Source organism: Malaya genurostris, chromosome 3 (assembly GCF_030247185.1).
Source record: "Malaya genurostris strain Urasoe2022 chromosome 3, Malgen_1.1, whole genome shotgun sequence".
Lineage (NCBI taxonomy): Eukaryota > Metazoa > Arthropoda > Insecta > Diptera > Culicidae > Malaya > Malaya genurostris.
In genome coordinates, this window is record NC_080572.1 from 129,212,346 (window position 1) to 129,239,394 (window position 27,049).

A 27,049-nucleotide genomic window follows, 5' to 3' on the forward strand; every position below is an offset into this window, starting at 1 on the left:
CACCGAACGACGTTTGGATTCTATGAACCGATAACTGCATGCACCAGAACATTTGGCACTGTTGAACACCTCTTCGATTTCGGCGAACCTACACATAAATTTGCACAGAAAGTGTTACGATCCACATTTTTATAACTTGACTACATCATATTCATTAAGACCTTTTATTGTCGAATGAATTAAAAATAAATAAATAAATAAATAAATGTCACTGATCCTCTCAAGAGTCTGTTGACGACATTCATGCCAACAATTAAAACATTTTTGAAGCAGTTGACTGCAAAATGGCCCCTCCTTTTAGAGATTGTATCCTTCGATGGCTAATACATCGAACGAGGTTAAGGATGCAATCATTGTACTACAGTGGTATAGCAGAAGTATCCTCCCGAAAATTGATTCCTTCAAAGTTCTTGTAAATAGTTTGAAATGCGACGCATTTGCTTTGTGTAACCCTGGCTGATCTCAAATGTAACCCTCAACTTCCACGATTTTAATATTATTCGCCTAGATCGTGATGGTCCCTACGGAGGAGTACTTTTGGGGATCAAAAAGTTCTATTCCTTCTTCCGAATTAACCTCCCATCGATACCAGGTATTGAAGTTGTCGCATGTCAGGTCATCGGCATCGGCGGTTAAGCGAAATCATTGAGCTGCTTCCCGCACCAACGTTAGTTTTAAGAGACTTCAACTCATATGGTACGGAATGGGGTTGTCTTCATGATGACAATCGATCAAACGTGATCTATGATCTTTGCGATAACTTCAATATGGCAATTCTTAATACGAGAGAAATGACACGGATTCCTACACCACCAGCAAGACCAAGTGCGTTGGATTTATCCCTTTGATCGACGTCGCTACGGCTGGATTGCAAGTGGAAGGTGATCCTCACGGTAGCGATCATCTACCTATCGTAATTTCAATCGCCACCGGATTACGACCATCGGAGACAATTCGTATGATCTCACACGAAATATAGATTGGAAAGAATACGCTAAATCGATGTCTGAGAAACTCAAAACAACACAAGAACTTCCTCCGGAGGAAGAGTACAAGTTATTGGCTGGCTTGATTATCGACTCCGCGATTCAAGCTCAGACGAAACGTGTAAACAGCGCGAATACTAACATTCGTCCTCCCAACCCGTGGTGGGACAAAGAGTACTCATCACTGAACGCGGAAAGATCTTTAGCATTCAAAAAGTTAAGAAAATATGGAACACCTGATAATTATCGCAATTACGCGGCGCTAGATCAGCAAATATAGAACTTAGTTAAAGCGAAGAAACTAGGTTACTAGCGACGGTTTGTTGACGGATTAACAAAAGAAACATCGATGAGCACTCTTTGGAACACGGCCCGACGAATGAGCAACAAAAACACCATGAACGAAAGCGAGGAATATTCTAACCGCTGGATATTCGATTTCGCTAAAAAAGTATGTCCTGACTCTGTTTCGGAACAGACGATCATGCGCGTCGCCTCATCAAACAGAAACGAAACACCTTTTTCAATGGTAGAGTTCTCACTTGCGCTCTTGTCGTGTAACTATAAAGCTCCGGGGCTAGACAAAATCAAATTCAACTTGTTGAAAAATTTGCCTGACTCTGCTAAAAGACGCTTATTGAATTTATTCATCAGGCTTCTTGAGGATAATATTGTCCCCCATCACTGGAGACAAGTAAAAATTATCGCCATTCAAAAACCAGGAAAACTAGCCTCCGATCACAATTCGTATCGACCGATTTTTATGCTGGTGTACCCCAAGGAAGTTTCCTAGGTCCTATCCTATACAACATTTTCACATCAGACATCCCACCTCTTCCGGGTGGTGGTGTTTTGTCACAATTTGCTGATGATACTGACATTATTTACAAAGGTCGTGTCATTAATGCTCTGAAGACTAAACTACAGACAGGTCTGGACGCTCTAACGGAATATTTTACAAGCTGGAAAATTGTGATCAATGCATCCAAAACTCAGGTCATCTTGTTTCCATATTCAAGATCTCCAAAATTTGTTCCATCAGATGAATGCCGAATACGATTCGGTGATGAGATCATCCAATGGTCCGACGAAGTTATCTATCTAGGACTCACCTGTGATAGACATCTGATATTCAGGTCACATGTTGGCAAAATCGTTAAAAAATTCAGCATACTCATTAGGTCCCTGTATTCGCTAATTTATAGAACACCTAAACTGTGCGTGAAGAATCAGATGGCTGTCTATAAACAAATCATCTACCCCGCAATTGAATATGCAGTCCCTGTTTGGCGGGGCTGTGAACGAACGCACACACTTAGGATTCAGCGCATTCAAAGTAAGATCTTAGATGATTCTAAATCTACCCCCTTGGACAAGGACTAGTGAAGTACATGAGATGGCCTCCCTGGATATACTAGAACAAAAAATCGAAAAATACTGCACGAAACTTGAAGAGTGGTGCTCAATCTCTATAATACAAATAATTCAAAATTCGTACGAATTAGGTTAGGGACAGCTATAAGTAGGTAGATATTTTATAAATAATTAAAATAAATATTTTGATTAAACGTTAGTACGTAAAACAAGAGTAACTAAAACACCTATTATTAATGACGAATCGTATGAACAACATAGATGAAAGGCCAAAGGGTCAAAACACTTGTACTGTAAAATGTTGATGTAATACACAAAAATAAGATCAATAAACATATTTATTGAAAAAAATGCACTTTTCCTATCATTTTGTGAGCAACGGTTACAGAAGGAAGACACACACGAGAGTAACATCGGGCCGGCCACACAGTGAAACCACACCAGAAGCCAGCTGAAGTCATCAGTGTACACTCAAAGAACCATCTCGGATCTGAATGCTGATCCTGTTGGTCGTGACAATTCAAAGCCCTTTTCAGTTCATAAAGAATTAATTGAATTATCTTTTTTGTACTAAAAGCATCAGGTTTATCAAAATGGAAGTAGACAAAGTTTGCACCGTCACTAACACATTCAATTAGGACTCTCGCAATGTGAAAATTAAAGTAATGATGTGGTACACATCTTTATACTAGTATGGGTATCGTTTGTAAATATGCCGTGCGAAACTGGGTTGCATCGTATACAGATTAAACTGTATTTTTATTGTAAAGGACCATACTGGTCATTTGTTTATTTGCTTGTTTGTAAATAAACAAATAAACTGTATTTTTATTATAAAGGACCATACTGGTCATTTCATAATATTTTATTGTGTTTCAGAATGTTTAATGTAACTAATCTGAACTTTAGTTTAGGTGCATCGCAAATTGGTTCGAATCAATAAAGGCGTGGACATAAATCAGTAGCTGCCAAACCGTTCTTTTAAGGTGAAATGTAGCGGAATGCGAAAATCGTATTTTTGATCAATTATTCAAAAACTAGACCGATTTTCGAAAAACCAAAAACACTTAAGTTTTCGAAATCAAATTTATCATAACTAAGTATTCTTAGAATTTTGAAATTTTCCTTTGCCGAGCCGTAATTGGTTTTTGAAATGTATATATGGTTACTGTTCCATTTCACGGGGATGATTTTAGAACTGAAAAGTAGTGTTTGTAGCAGAATTTCACAAATAATCTGAAAATGCAACTCAAAATTATAAAATATTAGCTAAAACAACCGAAATTTGAAAAAGTTTACATAAACTTTTCCGCATTTTTTTATTGCTTGCGCGCTGCTGTTTCGTATTGAGGTGGTGTGAGAAATGCACGGTGGCATTATATCGTGAGCAAAAATTACATATAAATTAATGACGCGAATTTATGCAGCATTAGGTTTTGTGTTGAAATAAAAACGAGTTGAATACAATAAAATGGGTATTGTAAGAAATCGTTCATTTTCTAAGTAACTGTCATTTATAATGCTTATAATGTCCAATTCTGTTGAGTTCAATGCATTGATGTTGCTGAAGCAATAAAGCTTGGCTGTGTAATATCGTATAACAGGTATTATTTTAGATTGCAGCAATTTTTATAGAAAAACTATAACTTCATCATTGACAAGCTACTGAATGAAATGAATACAAGCCAAGTATTATCGTTCATTAACCTGTGATACAAACAATGTGATAAAAATTGAGAGTCAGCTTCGAGCCAGTCAGCATGGAAAACTTATTGGAATTCATTGGTTTTTCAATTATTATGAATACAATGAATCAACGCTTGATTTTCCTTTCAAAATCGATTGAATAATAAGCAACTACGAAATAACTTTATATTCAATTTCGTGCCTCAAACATGTGCTTGAGAAAAGATTCACTAAATAATTTTAACTGCATGGTAAGATGAACTCATGCGAGTCAAATAAATACTTTTACGTAAATTCTATCTCATCGGCGGGAAGGGCCTGGTGAACTACTGGCAAAGATATCGAAAATACTTAATGTTCTCTTGTCTTCAATCGTTCTTTTGAAGAAGAATCCATGCTTGCTACTAAGCTCAGGCATATACATGGTTAGCAAGTTTTTCAATACATATACATATAACCTCATGTTAGTCATTCATAATTACTCATGATTTATAGCTCTAGTGTAAGAGTAATCACTAACAATAATGATTGAATTAGCATATATTCAAAGTGTGAAGAATTCAAAAATCCATTACGTCCAGTCTTTTTTACAAGCCAACATAACGAGAGGTAAGCCCACTGCGCTAAATCACTGAAGAAAGCTCTGGTTTCTATGTGTCTGTTTTCCTTGTTATGCTTTGTGCGACGGTTCGTTCAACTGAAGCGGATGAAATTTTGCGCGCCTTTTATGACGCTACATTTCACCTTAATGCATGTACTGGCTTTAAAAAAAAATATTTACAAATATGTACCGCGTAATTTGATTCTATCCGTAATCGTTCATATGGCCTACTTTGTCAAAAAAATATAACCTTTACTTTTTTTCTGAAGAGATAGAAATTTTATTTCTTCTACAAAGTTTTAAAACTACTGAAAATAATTTACTTTGTCAAATATATCAAAAGTCTAGGTCGTACCGTTTCGGTTATACAAAGCGTTTTTTGGCAACCTCCTTGAAATCAGTTTTTTATTCATAACTTGTTTCGAGTTATTTTGTTATGCATACGTTGTTTGGAATAATTATAGAAAATGAAAAATCCCATATTTTTGTTGAAGGTAGTGCATAGGTTTGTTCTTGCCTGGCAAATTTATACAACATTTAACATTTTTTAAACTATGATAAAACCTATGCAACTTTATGCAGCTGATGTTTACACAATTCATAGGAAAAGATATGCCAAATACTATAAACAAAATCTAAGTGGAACTCGGAACTTTTTTTAGTCCTTTTCAAAGTTAGTTATAATTATTGAATTATGGCAACGCCCTTTAAACTAGCTTTCTAATCATAACTTGTTTCGAGTTATTTTTATGCATACTTTGTTTGGAATAATTGTAGAAAGAATAAAATCCCTTAATTTTTTAGAAGGTAATGCATAGATTTATTCTTTTATGGAAAAGTTATACATCATTTTACCTTTTTTACCGAGGAAACCTTGTAACGAAGCGAAATATGCAACTTAATGCAGTAGACTTTTACAATACTTATAGTTTAGTTTAGTTTAGTTTTCTTTATTAAAGAGACTTTCAGCCGGTGGCTGGTTCGTCTCTCAATACTTATAGGAAAGTTTATTCCTAATCCAATTTATTTTCCAATGAGAAGATCTTGGATACTATTCGTGTGACTCATTTTCACTATTGCCATGCTGAAACCATGAATGGTTAAGAAACGGAGGGCGTCACGCGTCGGCTCACTTTTGCAGTAAGCGTCGCACGATCAACATCTCGTTTTAAAAATCGTGTTGCTTCGAGATAACTCAATTTATTTACACGTTTAAACATGGAATCTCTTCGTAAAATTTGTACTATTACAATGTTTTACTAATTTTGTTCAGAAAACATTTTTCCATTTTTTAAATATGTGATTATTTTTCGGATTTTCAATAATTAAAACTAATTTTGAAAAGGTCTAAAAAATTGCATCGAGTTCCACTTAGATTTTTTCTATTATTGTTAATTGTCAAAAAGTAAACAAAATTAAAATCGCTTTCAAATTTTGTTTAATTTGTGCGTGCCAACATGAGCTTGTTTACGCGTGTTTACGCGCGTCCAGACAGGTATTCGCTGGTTCTACTCCTCCTCGGAAATCGGATAGAAATATCCTTCATATATGCCTACGTGCACAGTAGGGTGGGACAAAATATTGATTTCAGCTCCCCCAAACTTTTCCTGTTCCTTTTTAGCTCAATCGGAGGTTTAAAGTTTGTGCACTGAGGTTGATCTCCAGCCGATTTTTTTGTTAAAAGTGAATTTCTCCATACTAAATCCCATACAAACTTTAAACCTCCGATCGAGCTAAAAAGGAACAGTAAAAGGCACAAGGTCCGAAAAGTGGCTCATTCCTTAATACATCTAGCACCACTGCTGCTAGTGGTGGTAATATGATTGTGCTTTCTTTTATTATTCCATAACGGTTGATTTGAGTTATTTGATGTCTTCACAAAAGTTTCTCAGCTGAGTATGAGGATTATTTTTAAGTGACAGGTCCAATACTCACAGTGAGTGTTCCAATACTCACTGTAAAAATGTCACAAAAAAGTTTAACTTTTTAATTTGAAGAAAAAGATTTTTGGAGTCTTCCACAATATTTTAGATAAAATCAAATCCAATAACTTTGCCCAGTATATAAACTCTCTATCTCTTATAGTTTAGAAGATATAGATGGAAATATTTTATGCAAACAGAAACACAATTTACATGACTTCTTGTGTCTTTACAGTAAGGTTTTTAGCATGGTTTGTCACTTAAAAATAATCTTTATACTCTGCTGAGTAACTATCGTGAAGACATCAAACAACTCGTATCAACCGTTATAGCACATTAAAAGGAGGTCACTAGAGATGGTCGGGTATAGAAATTCTTATACCCGAACCCGACCCGTACCCGAGTGATCAGCAAAAAAATTTACCCGTACCCGACCCGTACCCGATCAAAAATGTAAAAAATTACCCGTACCCGACCCGTACCCGAACAAAACTAAAAAAAAATTACCCGTAACCGACCCGTACCCGATAAAAAATAAAAAATTTTACCCGTACCCGACCCGTACCCGATTAAAAATTACCCGTACCCGTACCCGACCCGAATGAGTATTTACCCAAAATGTCGTAATACCCGTTGTATTCAATTTTGGGTAGGTATAGTTTTTACGAAACAATGCGACTTTTGATCCAATTCTTTAGAACCACAAGTAAGTGTGGTCATTATCTTGACATACAAATAAAAATTCACATTCGAATCACTTGAAAAATCACGTAAAAAGGTTCCTAATGTTAAATTGAATATTATACGTGACGAAAATGAACGTTAACATCCCCTAAAATGAAAGTTCGTTTACGTGAATTGACCAAACATCAAATAATGTGCGTGTATTCCCGGTGTGAAAAATTAAATTTTGAAAATGGTGAACAGTGAGTCCTTCAAGTGTAAGTAGTTTGAACATTCGCGAGAATTTTTTTTTTTTGGTTGCAATTTTTTACTACAAATGAATTATGATTTTGATTTAAATTAATCTGTCAAACATGCCCGTTTTGTAAGCCTCACAAACTCACACCCACGATGTTAACGGTAGCTGGTGGTTTTTACAGCCATTGAACTTCTGTGCCAACTCAGGTGGAACCCTCAACAAGTGAACACGGTGAAAATTTGAGTATTTCGCGAGAAAAGATTTTCACCCGTACTTTTGCGACTCCACATTGTCACGCATCGAGATTTTCACTTGTATTCCAGTGAAAAGAAACGAAAGTTATCTGGCAATATAGCCCAATCTGCTGTGCCATCAATCGGTGTCATTTCAAGTGAGGTGACACCACCCAGAAGTGAAGAATAAGAAGAACTTCTATGAAGATTTTCTGAAATTAATGTTCATATTTTTATGGTTAGAATCTTAATGATTTATATAAAAATTTGAAAATCTCCAACCAATATTTAAAATAACAGTTTTCTGCTATCTGAATGTGATAGGAGTATGAGTACTACACTACATTTTATATATGAATCAAATAATTTTTACTGGATTGTGCATTAAATAGTACGTGAAAAGTAGGGTCTGACCGCAACATCTTAGAGCTAAGGCATAGTGTGTCTTATTAAATATGTTATAAAAAAGTAAGGCGGAAAATATTCACATAACTTTTCACGTAACTATGATTGATCGTTTTTTTAATGAAGAAAAGAAATGTTTTTTCTGGAAAAAATGCCAGTTGTCAGGTCTGGTCCTAGGCGCGAATGTCAATCAAATTGTTTATTTTTCGAAAGAACTGTGTTGCAATAAAAACTCTCGTCAACGTGTAAACATATTTATGTGAAGTACAAATGGTCGGGTAATCGACCAGAAAAAAAAATTTACCCGTACCCGACCCGTACCCGAGTGAGCAGTAAAATTTTTTACCGGAACCCGACCCGTACCCGAGTGAGCAGTAAAATTTTTTACCCGTACCCGACCCGTACCCGACTGAAAATAAAAATTTTTACCCGTACCCGACCAAAAACCCGTCGGGTACGGGTACGGGTCGGGTTTCGGGTAAAATACCCGATACCCGACCATCTCTAGAGGTCACATCATATTACTTCCACTAGCAGCAGTGGTGCTAGATATATTAAGGAATGAGATATTGTTCAGACCTTGTGCCGGTTTTCCTTTAATAACTTTTTCTACAAAAGTCGGATTGTTTTGCGGTCTTTTAAATTCTTCTTCTCCGTTAAATTTCCTACGAAAATGACACATGCACTGATTTTTAGAGTTCAAAGGTTGATCTCCAGCCGATTTTTTTGTAAAAAGTGAATTTCTCCATATTAAATCCCATACAAACTTTAAGCCTCGGGCGCGTAACATTAGTGATTCTTCATCTAATAAATTCATCATATCTCGTTGGGTAGCAGTAATGGGAAAGTGGTGGGATACGGTTAATCACACACACATAAGCCTATGGTACTAATACAGAGGAAAATGTCTTAATTTGCTTGTTTCAAAGACAGCACGAACGATCATCGCGAATTGGGTTTAAACGAATATTCGTTTTACATTCGCATGAATATTCGTTCCACATTCGCGCTAAGTCGTTCGGGGGTATGTTCAATGAGAATAACAACTGCAAGGAATAGATCTTCATGCGAACAACGAAGCACCGGCGGCTTCGTTCGCACCCGAATATACGGACAAGTCCGAATATTAGAGCGATTATCGAACAAAGGCGAAGATAAGCGAACGATGATCATTGGCGTTCGTTGCATTTCTGATATTCAAGCAACATTGGGTAGATGATCGCTGCGAGGAGGACCACATTTCACGTGCAATCCAACCGTAGCGTTGTCACGCAAAGAGATAAATCCTGCGCACTTGGTCTTGCTGGTTGTTCAGGAGTTCGTGTCATTTCGCCCGCATTCAAGATTGTCATATTGAACTTGTCACAAATATCATGGATCATAGCTGATCTGTTTTTGTGGTGAAGACAACCACACCCCGCACCTGGTATCGAGAGGAGGTTAATTCGATAGAAAGAATAGCACTTTTTGATCCTAAAAGTACTCCTCCTTAGGGATCATCTCGATCCAATCGACTAATGTTAAAATCGTGGAAGTTTAAGGTTATTTCAGAAGTTCACCAAGTTATGCACAATGCTAATGCGTCACATATCAGAATATTTACTAGGAATTTAAAAAATCTGTTTTTGGGATGATATTTCTACAATTCCATTGTATAACAGTGATTGCATCCGTGACCTCGGTGGGAAACTTAGCCTTAGAAGGATACAATCGCTAAAATAAGGGTCCATTTTGCAGTCAACTGCTAAAAAATAATTTAAACTGTGGGAATGAAAGCTATTAGAAGGCTTTTAGGCACAATTTCAGAGAATTTAACTAACCCAGCTTTTGGTAAATTTTCTGATTGAACTTTAGGGACTTCAGGGATTTTTGATATCCCAGGGAGTAGTGGAAATTCTTTCTCAGAATTTAATTTTTCAAGATCAGGAGCGCTTTGCTCCGGGTTTTTGGAACCACAAGTAGATGTATTAATTTTTTGGGTGCCCAAAAAAAACATTCGAAATCTTACTAGGGAGCTTATTGTAGCATTATAATATTAATCCGATTAACCCTAAAGAAACACTTTCCCACATTCCAGCATTCACACGATCTCTAACCAATCCTTCTCTGATCACAGATCATAAACTAAAACCGAACATGTACTAAAATCCTAAACACCAATCCTTACATCCTTTATCCTTCAAGTACCATGCATCCAAATTAGTAACAGGTCGTAAAAACACTTGACGATCGTTACATTTCCCAAGAACCAGCCATATGGTTCACATCAAGTTCCCATGCTAGCCGGCCGTTTTGCAACATACGCTGCACACGGCGAGCTAAGCAAGCTTCCCGCACTATCCGCCAATGCGACACTTCTTTCCCTTGCGTAATGCGTAATGGTTCAATCGCTTTCTTTTAGATTGATGCACCAATCGATATTCTCTCTCTTTTTCCTCTCTCCCGCTAACAAATTATTTAACGAAAGTATTGTAACTGGCTCCTCCCACCTTTATGTACGTAGAACAGGCAGTAGGTTAGTTTAAGTCTAGAACTTTTCAACAAAATCAATCTTGATAAAACAATCGACAAAGAAGGTATACTACCTTCTAGTGTTCTTAATTTATGAACGGAAAAGAACTAACATTATGACAGGATACATTTTTCCTCTTCCTGGAGCTATGAGAGACCGCCGAAGATGTACCTTCGAGGGGGTCATCAGCATCGCTCTCGTCAGTTGACAAGCAAGCGTACGGATTTTTTGTAGGTGGCGTAGCACTCTTCAAAATTTCCGCAAAAGAGCGCAGAATGTTGCTTAAGTGTACGCTTCATCTTTTTATTGCGCAGTTTGTACGCGGCGATTGTCGAAAGGTCATGCGACACTTTTCAATGTCTCCATCGCATGGTCCCCTCCACACTTGACACAACGAGAATTATTGCAATAATGGGATACTGTATATCCCAATTGTTTGTAATTGGTGCAGTGCATGACCCACGGCACAAAAAGGCGAACAGGTAAACGAAAGCAGTCCAGGAGGACGTTGTTAGGCAAAGCCGAGCCAACAAAAGCCACTCGATAGGAGTCTGATGAGGTATATGACTTAGTCCCATCCCCAGCGGTCGACACTGAACTTGCAATCCAATGTCTTGACATCCTTGACTAAGAGGTTTTTAAAACCGCCCACCCCATACACAAGAACGGCCTTGCAAGTCATACTCGGATCGGTGATCACGCCGTCTATCACGACTTCACGAGCTGGAATGTACTCGCGATACTCTCGCGTATAGAGCTCACATTGAACGATCTCGTTAGCCGGTTATTCACTGGTTAAAAAGGCCCTAAGCTTCTTCGGGCGTATTTTTCCGATTTTTTGTATTGTGTTACATCACTAGGTCAGATCTTTCGATAGTCTAAGGATATTCAAGTTTTTTCCATTGGCTTTGGCCCGGATGTAAATCGCATACGGTCCAGCCGGGAGTGCAAACCCATCGGAATAATTTTTATACGAGGCCTAATGCCATCAGAAGCATTCATGTCATCATCGGGGGGAAGGTCAGGTAGATTTAAATTTATTTTCATGGCACGGAACTGTATCCGTAAGAGCTAAAATTGGAGGCAAATATAGTGGTGTTGAACGACAGATGTGAATTAACAACAAAACGGTGCTTAGCTTTTAGCTCTGGAGCGGTGATGGGCTACCAGGCCTGGTCAATCAAGAAATATTCGTTCCGATAGAGTGCAAAAAAAACTCTTTGAGGAAAAAGCACTACTCTTTGCAGTCGCTCACTGCACTGTCTAATAAAACTTCTCGCTATATCACAACACACAATCTCATAATAGCAGTAGCCGAGGCTGGCTAACGGTCCAACAGGTAATGCTTGTTGACTTTCTATTCAAGCACGCAAGTGACCTTGAAAACGGATTATCACTCAGCCGCACTAATGCAAACACAGCTGAACGGAATGACATTGATAACCGAATAAAACAATTTAAAGCACGATTGGAGAAACGCAAATTCAAGTCCGAACGCTCCGATAGTTACAGTGGAACTGACGTAAATCAATAGTTACATTTGATTTACTTCACTTTACTTTTCCAAACTAACTGGTTGTAAAAATTAACTTACCCTTTCATTTTCCTGCTTCATTTTAAGCCGCTCAATAACTGCCCGTCTTGTATACATATCATCCCATTTTTTCGTAGTAGCCTGCCGTAAAATTGATCTTTCTTCGTCAACTGGTAATTAAATGTGAATCAGGTATTAGAAATTAAATGATCTGTATAACTACTCTCTTTTCACTTACTTGTATTTTCTAGCAAATTGAGTTGATCTTTGAATGCACGATTCATTGTTTCGATTTGATTGTCAACACGTTCAACTAAGCTGTGGATATAAGTGGTTTGTTTAAGTAAATCTCTTGTATAACGATCATCCGCTGCCTTTAGTTCTTTGCGACATTCATCAATTATGTTATCTTTCTGTTTCATCAGAGTTTGTATGCATTCTTTTTGAACTTGCAATTCATCATTAATCCCCATTGGATCTTTTACTTTCTTCAGTTCCATCCATTTCTCAGAAATTGTTTCAAACTTGGCAACTGCTTCGTCTGTTTCGATGTGTAGTGTTTCTAACAGCTCTGTAAATAAATCCGAATATTAAACTAGTTTTAAAAGAAAAACATTTAGCATCTTTCTACAGCTTTCTGGTTCGGCTCATCGTAGGCACCGTTTTGTTTCAGTATTAAAGCAAACAAGAGCGTATGTACACGTTCAATACACGTTGAGCAATATTAACGTTTGTACACGGAACTGTCCTGGCAATGGACGGATCGGAAAGGTGTTAAAGAGATTTTCATTTGTGTTTGTGTTGAGTGTCATTTTACTGATTATATTCGAGAGATAAAACTCACAGGATTGTTTACAAGACACGAACGAGCACAATGACATTAAAAATGAAACAATTTTTAGATACACATATGACTAGTTTATGGTGATGCACTAAATTAAAAACTGAGTGGGTAATGTCAGAGACATAACTGGATGTCGTGAATACGAATGAAACTGGCACGCTTCCGAATGTCAGTCAGTTGATCGACTGTATGAATTGTAAAAGCATTCCTTTTTTTCACTACTAGAATTTGAGACGATGCACCTACACTGAAGTACGGATAAGTTACATCAAACATTCTGCCACACAATTAAATATTATGAAGTAATTTAAAAGTTATTTATAATAAATAATGTGTGATAACCTTCTATGAAGGCGTTTGTGTTGGGGAGTGACGAGTAGAATTCGAATTCCGATGGATACCACTGACTGACGTCATCTATTTCCAAGCTGACCGGTTGTCTGTGTATGAGATACTGATATGGTTGGCGTAGATATACAGTTCACAACCGATTATAATCTTTCAATGAAGAAAACATTAATTCGCTGGGTTGATCACTAATATAATTGTTCTGTGATATGAAAAGTATGAACCGAATCTACGGCTTGCTACATTGATATTTCTAGCAAATATGAGATCAATGTGCTTAGCGTAGTAGGTATTATCTTGGTTTGAACCATATTTATTAAAATCCCTCACAACTATCATCGGTCTATTTTTACAAGAATATAAAATTGCCAGCAACATCGAATGAATTTTTCAATACAAAAAATAGGCGAGAAAAGATTTCTAATTTTTTCTGATTAGAATCTATTAGACTGTAGACCTGCACTAAATTGATTATATTCACTTCCGATTTGCATATTTTAACAAATCAGTAATTCTAATAATTCTTTAGAAAACATTTAGAGTATTTAGAAGGGCTGATTCTGCTAATGTTTCCCAAGGTTGTTCACTTTTCTTTTTCTTTTTTTCCAATGCAATAAACCAGAAGCTCTGTATGATGCAATCGCTCTTGTTTGAATTGAAACTGGCTTTGCGAACGAACCGCAACACATCTGCTCCTAGTACCGAATGATGAAAAACTGAATCAAGAGGTTTCTTTTTACATGATTTCGTTTATAGCTTTAGTTTATAGCAAATGGGCGGTTGAAACGGCCATACATATTCAATTTTGATGTCGATTATTTCATTTCGGATTTGCATATTTCGTTGAAAGAAACTATTAAGATGCTGTACAGGGTTCATTTCTGCCTTTCATAAAGACCAAATTGTGGAATAGTTTACGATATTTAGCACAGTTCAGAACATTTTGCACGAACGATTTTCGCACAGCGAAAAGTGCACGAAGCAAATCAAGTTATTTTGGATTTTCACTAAACTGATGATTTGGAATTCTCTACGATATTTAGCACAGTTCGGAAAATTTTTCTCGATCGATTTTCGCACAACGAAAAGTGCACGAAGCAAATCAAGTTATATTGGATTTTGTCTAAACTGATAGTTTTTACCTTCGATTTGCAAAGAAGTAATCTTTAGAGCCATTAGAACGGCTGATTTTATACAATGTTGTCCACTTTTCGTTTTCTTTCTCTCCAATGCAAACGACCAGCAGCTCTGTATGACGCAATCGCTCTTGTTTGAATTGAATATTGCTGTACAGGATTCATTTCTGCCTTTTAGAAGGACAAAATTGTGGAATTCACTACGATATTTAGCACAGTTCGGAACATTTCTCTCGAACGATTTTCGCACAGTGAAAAGTGCATGAAGCAAATCAAATTGTTTTGGATTTTCACTAAACTGATGAATTTTACCTTCCATTTCCAAAGAAGTAATCTTAATAGTTCTTTAGATAACATTTAGAACCATGAAAATGGTTGATTTTACATAATGTTGATCACTTTTCGTTTTCTTTCTCTCAAATTCAAACGATCAGCAGCTCTGTATGACGCAATCGCTCTTGTTTGAATTGAAACTGTCTTTACGAACGAACCGCAACACATCCCCTCGCAGTGCCATATAATGCCAAACTGGTATAATGCGTCTTTTCGCCTTGACGACCGGAAGCAAATGAGAACTACAACCTGAGCGTTTGAGGTTTTTAACCACGCAGAAGGTGCGCTCTCCGATGCCACTGTTTGAATGCGTCTGTTCGGTAATTTGCCGTCGTCGGTGTAGTCTGAATAAGTTCAGAATCTGTCAATTTTTATTGCTGCGTCCTGTTGTGTACACTCTTCTCTAACTACTTGTGCAGTTGTTTATTCGTTTTCATTAGTTTGTTCGAAAAATTGTGTACAAATGGTGCACAGAACGCGGACTGTCATTGATAAAGATAGCAAAAATGGAAGATAACACCTTTAAGGATGACCCGGAAACGGGTCGAAAAAAGGTCCTGCATACTCTCTGTTGGATAAACGTATACTGAAGGCGTTCGAGCAAAAGAAGGAGGTTTCAGTTCGGGATGTGGCCAAAAAAGTAGGCACTTCGAAGTCAAATGTTCTTCGTGCTAAAGAACGTTTGAATCTTCGAACCTATAAGAAGTAGAAACAACCAAAACGTAGTCCGAAAGAAGAAGCATCGATCAGGCCGAGGGTTCGAAAGCTGTACAATACTATTCTTGCTGAGAATTTGAACTGTATAATCATGGACGACGAAACCTACGTTAAACTCGATTACAAATCCATGCCGGGACTACAATATTAAACGGTGCGAGAAGGGCAAATGTTAAACCAGTCCGAGACATCGATTGAAGTCGAAAAATTTGGTAAGAAAGCTATGGTCTGGCAAGCAATTTGTAGCTGCAGTAAGATTTCGAAACCCTTCATCACCACTGCTTCAATTAACAGCGAAATATACATCAAGGAATGTTTACAAAAACGACTTCTACCCATGATTCGAAGCCACAAGGATCCTGTTGTCTTCTGGCCAGATCTTGCTTCTTGACACTACTCGAAATCAACGGTAGAATAGTAAACTACAAAAAATGTCGCTTTCGTCCCAAAAGACACGAATCCACCAAATTGCCCACAACTTCGATTAGTTGAGGAATTTTGGGCATTGACGAAGGTATATCTTAGGAAACATGTCTCGGCAGCCGAAACCATTCAACAGTTCGAAAAAGATTAGAAAAAAGTGTCAAAACTTGTCGCCAAGAAGTCTGTACGGAATTCAATGAGGAACGTTCGCAAGAAGGTGCGCCAGTTAGTCTACAATGGCTAAGTAGCAAATGTTGAGAATAATATTCTGTTGTTGTAGTCTAATATTATCAGTATATCGAATAAAATTTGAATATCTAACACTTGTGAATTATTTACAGCGAAATCAAAGTGCGTCCACACTTTCTGGGACAGTCTTTACTTGCGTCTCGGTGTAACAAGAAAGACCGTAGATGTTTGCCAAATTCGTAACGACGTTTATTCGTTCAAAGTTTAGTCGCTTTAAATTCCTGCATGTACATATGAATAACATAGAATTAAACATATTTAGTTTAAATTTCACAGTTATTTTCTTACGTTTTAGTGCATATACACGTCTTCCGCCCTTTGAATCTTCAGCTTGTCGTAACCTGCCAGCTCAAAAAACCCCGATCAAACCCAACCGTACACTGAAATGAAAATCTTATTTATATTCATTAGATTTGTCCTATGAATCATATGCAGAATATAATTCATAGAAATTATATGGAAACTTATAATCTTTATTTATTGTGTACGTCAAATCTAAATGGACGTTATCATAATGAAAGTTATAAAAATATCCCATATAATTTATATGGAAATCCGATGAAAGTCGTGAATAGTTGTGTCCTCGACATTCATTAACTGCTCCAGACCATTTTTTTCAGGAAGTTCCGCATCTCAATGTAATTTTAAATCGCTGACAAGACAGCTCATCCAACTTCGTTAAAGGATATGCGTTAACGGACCATGAAATATATATCCGGTACATTTCATTACTCTATCTGTCTAGTAAGACTAATATTTTTATTTTCAGTCTCGGGATCTCACTTCTCTTTCGCAAATATCATGAGGTGCTCCCTTACCGAATGGAATACTAGTAAAGCTTGAATCCTCAAAGAAAAGTAGTTGGCAATTATCTGCTATTCGTATGACCTGCATTGAAAGTTATATATATATATATATATATATATATATATATATATATATATATATATATATATATATATATATATATATATATATATATATATATATATAATTTTATAAAACTAGTCATATGGTATATATGAATCTATCTAAATAAATTCGAAGTGAATATATTATGCGCTTCATAAATTGTTCCAATGTATGTTGTGCGGATATCTAGTAATGGTTATAAGACGCGCCAATAAATTTGACTCAGACTGGAAATTTCATTCGTTATATGGAATTCCTATAAAAATAACGTTAAGAACAGTTTTATGTTTCATAAGATTATCTCATATATTTGACATGATGTTGAACACATCTTGTAACTATTATTGGAAATGCTAATAGTGAAAAACCATTAGAATATCATATAATGTGAAAAAGAAAATTTAGCTCAATGTACTACTGAACGTTCAGTCGCTCCGTACTATTAGGGCATATTCAGGAGTGTTCTAGATGCATAATTTATGTCAGTTTTAAAATTTAGATCTAGAAATTATAACAAAATAATCTGGCAGCCCCAGCAGCGTTTTATCTGTGTTTCAAATATAGAAAAATTAGAACGGCAGTGTATACCAGATTTTAATTTGACAGTAGACGTCAATCACCGCGACGTTCACAGCTGCTCTCTCGTAAACACCTTTAGCAGTTCGAATCGTAACCTTGCGTACCTGCCCATCTCGATTTACTGTACCAATAATGCGCCCCTTGAACCAACAATTTCTCGGACTATCCGGATCCACGATCAGCACTATGTCACGATCTTTAATCGGTGGAACCTTTCAGTGCCACTTGCTGCGACTCGTTATATCCGGTAAGTACTCCCTGAGCCATCTCTTCCAGAAGTGATATGCAAATACTTGGAATAGAAGCTAACCACGTCGCATTGCGATTGAAGGATTTATATAATCTAACTACCAATATAGGATTTATATAATCTAACTACCAATATAGGATTTAAATAATATAACTATCAATATAGAAGGATTTATATAATCTAACTACCAATAGAATCGAAAATTTTCAACTTGAACGTGTATTGCTACAACATTGAAGTTTTTCAATAGTACACTATTGAAAAACCTGTTTGATTTAACCTATGAAAGCACCAGCCAATCAGAACGCGAGATGTCTGCATCTATACAAGAGCATCCATATAAAAGTTGAGTGGTTCATTTTTCCTACCATTTGCTGAGCAACTGTTCCCGAAACAAGACACACGAGAGCAAAATCGAGGAATTTTGGCAAAGGGGCTGTCCGTACACCGCTGCCAGTAGCAGGTATAAAATGAAATGTGATGTGAGAAACAGCGTCATTCGTCATCTAACACTCGATGTGGATAGACGAATAACCTACTACGACTAATTTCGATTTTGTTTTATTTTTTATTCGCAGTTGTCTACCTACCCAAGCTATGGGTAAAAACCGCCATAGATCCGAGAAGGATCCAAAGGATGCTAAGCGTCTGAAGCCAAGTGATGTACAGGTAAACGACCGTTTGCTGAGTAAAAACCAATATGCTGATCTGCCAGTTGATGTCGAAGAGGAACTGCAGAAGAAGGAAAAAATGCCGCCTTTCTACCTGAAGGGCTTCCCACCAACTCTACGCTCGGATTTCAACACACTGATCAGCAAAGGACTACAGGCAACAATCCGTTTATGTACTGAAGGCTACAAAATAACTGTTCCGGCTTTGAACCACTACAAAGGAGTGGAATGTTATCTGAAGCAGACAAAAGCGGAATACTTCACACACGATATTGCCGCCAACAAACCTATGAAGGTTGTACTTCGAGGACTACCCGATATGATGGAAGCCGAACTAAAGCAGGCACTGTCAGATGCTGGACTAAAGCCTATGATGGTGTTCAAAATGAAACGACATAATACGGACAAAAAGTTTAGAGATCAACTGTACCTGATTCATCTGGAGAAGGGCACCATCACCATGAGTCAACTGAAAACGATTAAATCGTTATTTCACATAATCATCGAATGGCAAAAGTATAAACCAGTACATCGGGATGTCACACAGTGCACGAACTGTTTGAACTACGGCCATGGAGCGAGGAATTGCCACATGAAAAGTCGGTGCGGGAAATGTGCCGAACCACACAATACCAACGATTGCCTACTAGATGACATCGCTGTAAAATGTGTTAACTGTGATGGCGACCATCCATCTACTAGCAAATCGTGTCCCAAACGTGCTGAGTTCACAAAAATTCGACAACAGGCGTCCCGCAAACAATCAACGCGCAAGAATGTTCCACAGAAGGATGAAATTAATTTCCCACGGCTCCCACCGAAGAGGGATATTCCGAATTTGCCGCCACTTCCTCGCAGCAATCCAAAGACTTCAGCCGCTGGATTTCAAAAAGAATCTTCCTCAAAAATCCCTCCTGGATGGGGCAATAATCAACCACAAGCAAAGGATGACTCTGGTGATTTATTCTCTGCTGAACAACTGATCGTCATTTTTGAAACAATTACAACAAAGCTACGAAACTGCAGAACGCGGTTAGATCAAATCAACGCCTTAGGCAAATTCATCATCGAATATGCAATATAATGAGTTGGTTATAGTAAATTGGAATGCTTGCTCACTCAGGAGCAAAACTGCTGAATTGTCCGACTTTCTTCAAGAGAAGAATGCCGATATTGCTATTTTAACTGAAACTCATCTTAAACCTGAAATTTCTATTTTTATTTCCAATTACAGGATTCACAGGCTCGACAGGACAACTACCAGAGGAGGGGGAGTTGCCATTGCCGTTAAACGATCCATTCAGCACAGGCTTCTGTCAGCCTTTAAATTGCAACTAATAGAAGCCATCGGAATTGAGATTACAACGACGATGGGACCCATCATCATCATTGCAGCGTACTGCCCCAAACAAACCAATCTTCGAGATGGTTCGTGTGCATCATTGAAGCGAGATCTGGCTATGCTCACTCGACGACAGAACAAATTCATCATTGCTGGGGACCTAAACGCACGGCATGAGCTGTGGGGAAACAGAAGACAGAATCGAAACGGATTCGTACTTGCAGAAGATTACGAAGCTGGACAATACAACATCCTCGCTCCGGATCAACCAACGCGACTTTCCAGATCGGGAGTTCATTCCATTTTGGATATATTCATCAGCAACATCGCCGTAGACAGCTCTCCGGTTGTCTTCAACGAGCTCTCTTCCGACCACTTTCCAGTAATATTGACGTTGGGATCTTCACCAGAAACAGTGCCTATTCAACCTCGGAGGAACTATTATCGCACCGATTGGGTCCAATTTCAACAAATCGCCGACCAACATATTAATATCGATCTGCCACTTGATTCCCCGATGGAAATCGATGCGGCCCTATCTTCCTTCCAGCATTCAATCACGGTCGCTCGTGATAGGATGGTTCCAGTACAACATATGCCGAGTTCTCCTCTTCAAATCGACAGTGTCACCAAGAAACTCATCCGACTTCGGAATATCTACCGGAGGCAGTATCAACGAACTGGCATTCTAGATAGGAAGACTACTTATAACAACTTAACTAGGATAATCCAGGAAAGGATATCTGAGCTTCGCAACAGGAACTTCCAGCAAAAGCTTCGAGAATTTCTCCCACATTCAAAGCCCTTCTGGTCCTTAACGAAGGTGCTTAAGAAAAAACCGAAGCCTATTCCTCCTTTGCTGCCACTCCAGGACGCAGCTGAAGGAATACCTTTAATCACACCAGTAGAGAAGGCAAATGCGCTAGGCCAGCAGTTCGTGTGTTCTCACAATTTAGGACTCAACATTGTTAGTCCACATGAAAGAGCCGTTGCTGATAGCGTAGCTGAGGTTGACCAATCAGACAGCTTGATTCCTGAGGAAAGTAGAGTCACTGCGAATGAGCTGATGGCTATTGTGAAAAAATCCAAAAATATGAAGGCCCCCGGTTTCGACAACACATTCAACATTGAGCTGAAACATTTGAGTACATTCATTTGTCTTCTTAGCTAAAATTTTCAACAGGTGCTGGGAGCTTGGTTACTTCCCTTCTATGTGGAAGTTAGCTAAAGTTATCCCAGTATTGAAACCGGGGAAAGATCCTTCCCCTTCCAAGAGCTATCGGCCCATCAGCTTACTCTCTGCCCTATCCAAGCTGTTTGAAAAGTCAATACAGAGGCGAATTCTTGCTTTCGCAGATGAACAGGATATATTTCTGGAAGAACAGTTTGGGTTCCGGAAAGGAAGATCCACCATCTACCAACTCACAAGGGTTAACAACGTCATCCAGCAAAACAAATCAGTGTCCAAAACGACTGCCATGGCAATATTGGATATTGAAAAGGCATTCGATAATGTATGGCACGATGGACTGGTGTTCAAACTGCATCGGTATAATTTTCCCATGTATCTTATAAAAATTATCAAAAATTATCTTGCAGATAGAGCATTCCAGGTTTCTCTGAATAATGCACGTTCAGAAAGATTTACTATTCCTGCTGGTGTACCCCAGGGAAGTATCCTAGGTCCCATTCTATACAACATTTTCACATCAGACATCCCACCTCTTCCAGGTGGTGGTGTTCTGTCACAATTTGCTGATGATACTGCCGTTCTTTACAAAGGTCGTGTCATTAATGCTCTGAAGAATAAACTACAGACAGGTCTGGACGCACTAACTGAATATTTTACAAGCTGGAAAATTGTGATCAATGCAGCAAAAACTCAGGTCATCTTGTTTCCACATTCAAGATCTCCAAAACTTGTTCCATCAGACGAATGCAGAATACGATTCGGTGATGAGGTCATTCAACGGTCCGATGAAGTTATCTATCTAGGACTCACCTTTGACAGACATCTGATATTCAGGTCACATGTTGACAAAATCGTTCAAAAATGCAGCATACTCATTAGGTCTCTGTATCCGCTGATTTGTAGAACATCTAAACTTTGCATGAAGAATCAGATGGCTGTCTATAAACAAATCATCTACCCCGCAATTGAATACGCAGTCCCTGTTTGGCGAGGCTGTGCACGAACACACAAACTTAGGCTTCAGCGCATTCAAAGTAAGATCTTAAAGATGATTCTAAATCTACCCCCTTGGACAAGGACTAGTGAAGTACATGTGATGGCTTCCTTGGATATACTAGAACAAAAATTCGAACAATACTGCACGAAGTTTGAAGAGAGGTGCTCAATCTCTGAAATACAAATAATTCAAAATTTGTACGTATTAGGTTAGGGATAGTTATAAGTAGGTAGATATTTTATTAATAATTAAAATAAATATTATGATTAAACATTAGTATGTAAAACAAGAGTAACTAAAACACCTATTATTAATAACGAATCGTATGAACAACAAAGATGAAAGGCCAAAGGGTCAAAACACTTGTACTGTAAAATGTTGATGTAATACACAAAAATAAGATTAATAAACAGATATTTATGCAAAAAAAAAAATATGAGAAACAGCGTCATTTAAGTTAAAGCAGCTACACTGAACGCACCGAAAACCGGTAGAAAGGCAGCCAAAAAGTCCAGCAAGGCCCATTCAAAGCATTTTTCAGTGCTAATGATAATCATAAAGAAATAGTTGAATTTTGTCGCTTTCCTACCATTTTCCGAGCAACTGTTGCCGAAAACTCGTTTTAAAGCTACTATTGGGTTGTAAATCGAGTTCGAAAATCAATCGGCAGTTACTTCTGGTTCCTGAAATATAGAGGCCTAAGTGACGTAATCGACAAAACGCATTCTCTCCGCTCAGTATTCTCCGAGATGACTTGACCGAATATAACAAACTGAGGCTCTCTGTAGGGTTGTGAATCAGGTTCGAAGATCTATTGGCTGTTACTTCCGGTTCCGGAAATATAATGGTATAAGTGACGTTACGGACAAAACGCGTTTTTTCTTTCCGCACTTTTTTCAGAAAGTAACCAATGAACAAGTTCAAATGTATTACTTCTGAGATATTTAGCTTTGAGAATGTTGTTGAATATGCGGCATAATTATTCTGTCACGCTTTTCTGAACAAACCGAAATAATCTGAATGAATTTGTGTTAAAAATCAGACCAAATTTGTGTCACAAATTATCCCAACCAAAAAACTATGTTTTAATGAGACTGTTTGAGTGACAAGAGAGAGACACTATAACATCTCTAAGTGAATTAAGGCGAGGTTCTTCAAAAATTTCCAATTAAATTGATCGTTAAAACCTTAGCCGAAACATTTAATTTGAGCGTCGTGGACAGGATTCTGGCTCTTGTTTGCGATCTAACTATTGACAAATACTAAAAAAAACTATTAGTTCAAATTTAATAAAAAAAATCTGTTTTAATCCACCTAGTGGTGAAATGATGCCTTTCTCATATCAATCATACTATCATATATAACACTGTGGTATTCTTCAAAATAATTTTCTTAGATTCTTAAAAGAATAACCGAAATCGGTTTGTTTGACCGTCTACTGATAAAAACTATCATTTGGAAAAGATTTGAGGTCGATTTAGAAATTTTTTTAAGGTTTTTTCCCATTTCAGTGATGGTGTACAATTTTTAACACACTTTACACTATATTTCCGGATCCGGGAGTCGGATCAGCATGAAATTCAGGAATTACGCATGGGACCACAGGACCTTTCATTTGAACCTAAGTTTGTGAAATCGGTCGCGGCATCTATGAGAAAAGTTAGAACACATATTTTCTTTTTTTTTGCACATTTTACCCCATAACTCCCGAACTGGAAGTCGAATCCAAATAATATTCAGGAATTTATTATGGGACTTCTAGACCTTTCATTTGAATCTAAGTTTGTGAAAATCGGTTCAGCCATCTCTGAGAAAAGTTAGTGCACTTATTTTCACAATTTTTTGCACATTTTACCCCATAACTCCGGAACCGGAAGTCGGATCTAAATAATGTTCAGGAATTTTGTATGGGACCACAAGACCTTTCATTTGAATCTAAGTTTGTGAAAATCGGTTCAGCCATCTCCGAGAAAAGTTAGTGCAAAAAAACGTTACATACACACATACGCACATACACACACACACAGACATTTTGCGTACTCGACGAACTGAGTCGAATGGTATATGACACTCGGCCCTCCGGGCCTCGGTTCAAAAAGCGGTTTTCACAGTGATTGCATAACCTTTCTATATGAGAATGGCAAAAACTGTTTAAAGCATAAAATGAAAAACTGTTAAAAATCAACGTTGCCTACTATTTTACATACATTTTTTACCATTGTAAGCCAGCCCATAAGCGATGCGCGTACTTGCTTTTAACCAAAAATGGCTTTTATCGTATTAAAAAAACGCTTTCTAGCAACTCTTCACAGGATTCAATCAGTACCATAGAAGAGAGACGGATATCATCGTAGCAACAAAAAACCGCCATGGTTCATTAAACATAGAATGGACACCAGCGCGAGAGCGAATTTCTCGGGATGACCTGTCTGAGAATCAAAGGTTGCTAACCTTAACACTATTGTAGGGATTCTCTCTGAAGCAACAAACGGTCGCTTATTCTCGTTTCGCGATCAGATTCTACATAGGCAGTTGATGCCGCCTACAACAACTGACCTTGTCGTATCTGTTTCACATACTAGATCATCGAAAATCAGAGTCTAGGACAATCAACATTCCCTTACCTAAACGAATTAACAAAAACAGGCAAGCCAATAGCATTTCAGTTCTGTCAAATGTGCCTTATGTAGGGCCTAGTTACCATAGAATTTTAACTACTCATTCTACAAATATCGAAACAAACAGTCAGGAAGCTCCTCTATTAGTTGCACCTCCATCACAGCAAGTACAAGACAGTAGTAAGTAGTACTATATAACAAGATTTCTACCTAACGAAACAGTACAAAATATTATACACTATGTTCAAACTAGACTTAGGTGTGGCAGTAGTCTAACCGAATGCTTGAAACTCGTCCGCCAGAGTATCGATCGACCGTTCTCATTCATATCCGCCCTTATTCTGAATAACGTCGTATCGATTTTACGACTGTATTTCATTTGTATTCCCAATAACGCTAGCAAAATCAAAGGTAGCTAGGATTCGATCGAACCACATTTGATCGAAAAATCAATACGTCGTTATTCAGAATAAGGGTGATCGTTTAAGCTGCGGGTCCCTAGCGATTTCTCCGGACTTCTAACCATCGGGTGTGTCTATTGCTCCTTTTTTAGAGCAAGCACCCCTACGCAGACCGAGTGCATCACCACGACAACAAAATGTATACAACTACACCCAAGTACAATCTCCTCGATCTTTCCCAATCATTTCTCAATCGATCCATCGTCCCTACCCTCGCTCACCGGTGCAGTACCCGCCAATGCTTTATCAGTATCCAACTCGACAAAGCCAAACACTTGTTTAGGAATCTACTACCAAAATATCGGAGGAATGAATAGCTGTCTCGATCAATACCGTATAGCTTGCGCTGATCGTGCCTATGACATATACATATTCATCGAAACCTGACTGAACAGTAGCACACTATCAAAGCAAATTTTTGTAAATGCGTATTCGGTGTACAGACAAGATCAGAACGAATTGAATAGCTTTAAAAAAAGCGGCGGCAGAGTTCTGTTGACCTGTCGCTCAAATTTTCATTCTCGTTTGCTACATGTTCCGAACTGTACTAGTGTTGAACAGTTATGGGTTGCCATTACACTCAAAAATTGCACACTTTTTATCTGTGTAATTTACATACCACCTGGTCGCATCAACGATATGGAATTGATTCAGCAGCATTTGAATTCGCTCTTGCTAGTCATTAACCAAATGAAATTGAACGATAAGTTAATGATTCTAGGCGACTTTAATTTATCTGGTGTGGATTCGCTCTGTTTCCAATTATTTGTACCCAAATGCTAACTCCTTGAATAGCACTGTTTATCATGGACTACTGGCGACTGTAACACTGCTGGTCTAGTTCAATTGAATGATCATTACAACAGCAACCATCGTCTTCTGGATCTTTGTTTTGCCAGTCAGGAGCTTTTGAATTTGTGTTTAGTTGGTGCAGCCCCCAAACCGTTGGTTAAACTCTGTCGTCATTACCCAACTCTCCATATTTCCATAATGGAATCTTTGCCACTAATATTTACCAATCATACACCAGAATCAACTTATTACAACTACAAGAAAAGTAACTTCGAGGCGATGAATAGGTTTCTGTTATCAATTGATTGGTGTTCGCTATTATTGGACAACGACTGCAACATCGCTGCCACAGTATGGACGAATATTGTGCTTTATTTGACCAGTAGGTTCCAAAGAAAACGTGTCGTCGAAAAATTTATCCTCCCTGGTAAAACTCACTTCTAAAACGCTATAAACGTGAAAAAAAAATCTACCTTAAACACACTTACAAAGCATCCTTCTCTTCAACTAAGATCACATTATGTGTTTGTTAATAACCGTTATAAACGACTGAATAAGGCGCTCTACTATAACTACCAACGCAACATACAGAATAATCTTAAAGATAATCCCAAACGTTTCTGGAACTATGTCAACGATCAGAGCAATGAATCGGGATTACCAACTCATATGTTTTTTGGTGAACTGGATGCTTCGACCCCTTCTGATGTTTGTGACCTATTACGCAGCTACTTCAGCAGTGTTTTCTTCAAAGAAACTTTGTCTACGCAGGATATGCTCTTGGCCACCAGCAATGGTCCACTCCGTTCATCGTTTGGTCCTCATCCTACGATTACGACTGCCGTCGTTAACAATGCATTTTTGAAACTGAAATCATCACTATTTTCCAGCCCTGATGGTATTCCGTCATTAGTGTTGAAAAAATGCCGCAGAAGTCTTCTTGTACCTTTGACTAAACTGTTCAACCTATCTCTCCAGGTTGGATTTTTCCCCGAATCTTGGCAAAACTC

At 37.9% G+C, this 27,049-nt stretch overlaps 1 protein-coding gene across 2 annotated transcripts in view; it reads right to left on the reverse strand.

The window, feature by feature from the left end:
* Positions 1-27,049, reverse strand: part of LOC131439081 (dynein regulatory complex protein 1 homolog) — a 248,026-nt gene that overhangs the window by 153,967 nt on the left and 67,010 nt on the right. For both annotated transcript variants that reach the window (XM_058609668.1, XM_058609667.1), the window contains exons 3-4: positions 12,414-12,746; positions 12,236-12,345 (exon numbers count right to left, since the gene is read on the reverse strand). In XM_058609668.1, coding sequence (XP_058465651.1) covers positions 12,236-12,345; positions 12,414-12,746 — 443 coding nt within the window. The remainder of the gene's footprint in view (positions 1-12,235; positions 12,346-12,413; positions 12,747-27,049) is intronic.